The sequence below is a fragment of the Leucopleurus acutus genome (genome assembly GCF_964270905.1).
Source record: "Leucopleurus acutus genome assembly, chromosome: 14".
NCBI classification, from domain to species: domain Eukaryota; kingdom Metazoa; phylum Chordata; class Mammalia; order Artiodactyla; family Delphinidae; genus Leucopleurus; species Leucopleurus acutus.
In genome coordinates, this window is record NC_139156.1 from 30,348,003 (window position 1) to 30,351,237 (window position 3,235).

At 60.9% G+C, this 3,235-nt stretch overlaps 1 protein-coding gene across 1 annotated transcript; it reads left to right on the forward strand.

The window, feature by feature from the left end:
- Positions 1–747: 747 nt before the first annotated feature.
- FRAT2 (FRAT regulator of WNT signaling pathway 2) lies at positions 748–2,824 on the forward strand (the record flags this gene model as incomplete). Its single annotated transcript, XM_082854319.1, has 1 exon — positions 748–2,824. The coding sequence occupies one exon, from the start codon at positions 748–750 to the stop codon at positions 1,441–1,443; it is 696 nt and encodes a 231-aa protein (XP_082710445.1). The 3' UTR covers positions 1,444–2,824.
- Positions 2,825–3,235: the final 411 nt, after the last annotated feature.

Below are 3,235 nucleotides of genomic sequence, written 5' to 3' on the forward strand. Positions count from 1 at the left end.
TTCTCTCGCGCTGGGTCGTAGCGCTTGAGGACTAGGCGGAGGGAGCAGGCACCGAGACTCCACCTCAGGGCGATTCCGCCCTCCATTACGAAGTCCCCTCCCCGCCCCCAATTTCCCCAGCCCCACCCCTCCCAAGCCAGCTGGTCACAGGGCCCGCCCCTCCCCCACCACTCCCGGGCCCCGCTGACTGCGGGTGCGCGGGAGGGGGAGCAGGGCCGCCCAAGTCTTGCTGACACGTGGGGAGGGAGGAAGCGTCGGAGGATGAGTGGTTGGGTGTGTGGGTGGGTGTGTCCGTTAGTGGGAGAATCCAATCGTGGCCACCTCAGAGTCTCCATAGTCCTGTGCTGCTAATCCGGTCGGGGAAGTACGAAGCTCTCCCCATGCCCCAGATCCCCTCCTAAGCAAACACCCGGCGCAGACACAAGAAGGCTCCGGCCGCGGCCCTGCGCTGCCCGTGACTGCCCGCGCTGCGCCACTTCCTCGTTTGTCCCCCCTGCCCCGGCGCGGTGGTAGGGCCCGGAGGCAACGTCACCCATTGTTTACAAATCAACCAGAGCCGGTAGGATTCCGGCTCCCGCGGCTGCTGGCGCGCGGTGAGAGTGCCTGGCGGGCTCCGGCTTCCGCGTCCGCCCCGGCTCCGGCTTCGGCCTCAGCACCGCGCCCGGCTCCGCCGCGGCCCACCGAGCCCCGGGGGCAGCCGAGCCGCCGGCGACTCCCGCAGAGCTCCGGGTGTCCGCGCGGGGGGCCATGCCGTGCCGGAGGGAGGAGGAAGAGGAAGCCGGCGAGGAAGAGGAGGAGGAGGAGGAGGAGGACAGCTTCCTCCTACTGGAACAGTCGGTGACTCTGGGCGGCTCGGGCGAGGTGGACCGGCTGGTGGCCCAGATCGGCGAGACGCTGCAGCTGGACGCGGCGCAGGACCGCCCTGCCTCCCCGTGCGCGCCCCCGGGGCCGCCACTGCAGCTCCCGCGACCCCCGGCGGTGGTGCGGGCGGACAAGGCCCGAGCCCCGGCTCTGCCGTTGCTTCTGCCGCCCGCCTCGGCCGAGACTGGGGGTCCGGCGCCCCCGGGGGCCCTGCGCTGCGCCCTCGGGGACCGTGGCCGGGTGCGGGGACGGGCTGCGCCCTACTTTGTGGCCGAGCTCGCCGCAAGCCCCAGCGCGCTGCCCGGGCCGTGCCGGCGAGGATGGCTGCGGGGCGCTGTCGCCTCCCGCCGCCTGCAACAGCGACGATGGCCCCCAGCCGGGGCGCGCGCCAACGACGACGACCCGCACAGGCTCCTGCAGCAGCTGGTGCTCTCGGGGAACCTCATCAAGGAGGCCGTGCGGAGGCTCCAGCGAGCCGTCGCCGCGGTGGCAGCCACGGGCCCCGCGGTACCCCCCGGACCCGGGGGCAGCCGCAGCCGACCGGACCCTGTCGCCCTTCAGCCCTCCGGCGCCTTGCACTGACCCTGGGCCCCTGGAGGAGGAAGAAGCCGCTGCGGGGACCCAACGGCGTCCTGTGCCTTCCCCAACCTTGAGCTGAAGCCGCCGTTGCCGTCCTGGGAGCGACCGCCTAGGCTGCAAGGAGGCTAGTGGGGAGAGACCTCAAGCCGAGAAGTTACCCGCCCCGGCGAGGCTGTCGGCGAAAACTTGAGCGTGGAGAAATGCACGGGCCAGGGCGCGTACGTGTCGCGTGAGAATTTCCCCGGCCACCTCGGGGACAGGAACCTGGGATAAAACTGGGAGAACTATGGCAGCTATTTGCATCAACTTGTACCTGACTTAACCCTTGGGGGTGTCGTGTGCTTGGATTGTTTAAAGATACGGCTCCAAGGGGCGAGAATCGCGAGGGCTTTGTAAGAATACTTGAAAACTGATGACACGAATACATTTTATTTTCCGGTGGAGGAACTTAGTGAAAATGGTGCTACAATTGCTGTGCAAAGAAATTCCGGAGGGAAGAAGAATGTAAAAGCTTGGTGGTGGGTGGGTTGGCATCGCCCGCCCCCTTTCTCCCATCACATCGGTGACTGGTCGAGGTGGGAGATGTGAGCTCCAGTTGTCGGGGGTAGGGAGGTGGAGAATTTTGAAGGTGGGTCGAGGTGGATGTGGACTTTTAAATGACTTGACCTTGCCACCTGTGTTTCAAGGTCACGGTGTGCTTGGACGGAAGGTTGTGGGCTTCCTGGGAGAGCTAACTGACCGCTGTGTCTTTTTTCTCTTGCTCCAAGAAGAGCCCTGTCTGTGCTTCGCCACCTCCTAGCGTCTCCAGAGGACACACAGGTGGAGAGGGCTGTGCGAGGAGAGTTATTTTTTTTTCTCTGTTCTCTCCTTCTGTCCAGAGCTCCTCCTCCTCCCGTGAGGCCACTCCTGGCCGTGCCATGAGCTTTCTCAGAAACAGGCATAAACAATGTCTTATGTCTCTTTCCTGTCCTCCCGGCTGGCCTTTCTTATTCCACCCTTTCTGATGTCTTCACTGCATGGATGAGACCCCGGCTGTTTTTCTGCTCTGTTCTGGTCCCCTGTGGATCCATAGGTCTGAGCTTTCGTGGGTCTTCACCCCTCAGTTTCCTTCTGCCACCAGCTCTTTGTGAGTGACCGAAACCGTTTTTTAAATGGGACTCTCCAAGAGGAGAAACCGCAGGCTTTACCCGTATGAAACTTGACGGTGCTTTAAGTAAGGTGCCACCCCCAAACTGTAAAGGAGCTAAACTAATTTTTTTAAAAGATTCAATGGCTTGTTCATCCTCCAGATGTAGCTATTGACGTACACTTCGCACCGGAGTGTCTGAAATTGTGGTGGTCCTGATTTATAGGATTTCTTAATTAAAGTGTCTGCTGAATAAATTTGGTTTTTGTTTTGGAGCATGCTTTGGCTTTTTGGTGGAAGGTGGGGGAAAAAGCACAGAGGGGACACCTTTCATAATGAAGTCGTGATGGAGAGGGGACTTTGGGGTCGAGGTGTGAGATGGAGACCGGTGGAGCTGCAGTCGATGAGTGCTTCTGGGTCGATGTTCCACAAGATCAGAAAATTCAGTCCAGGTTTTTAAAAAACATGCTAGGTGGGCTTTCACGCCCTTTTTGGAGTAAGAACATAGTCCAGAAACTTTCTAGGCTGGAGGGCAAGAGGCCAAGCGATTTGCTGTATCTGGAGGAGGGTGGAGGGAGGTGAATTTTCTGATTTTTTTGTGTTTGAAGAATGGTGAGGGTTTAGACAGAGCCTGCCTATTTTCTCCTTTGAGACTGACCCAGTCTTGAG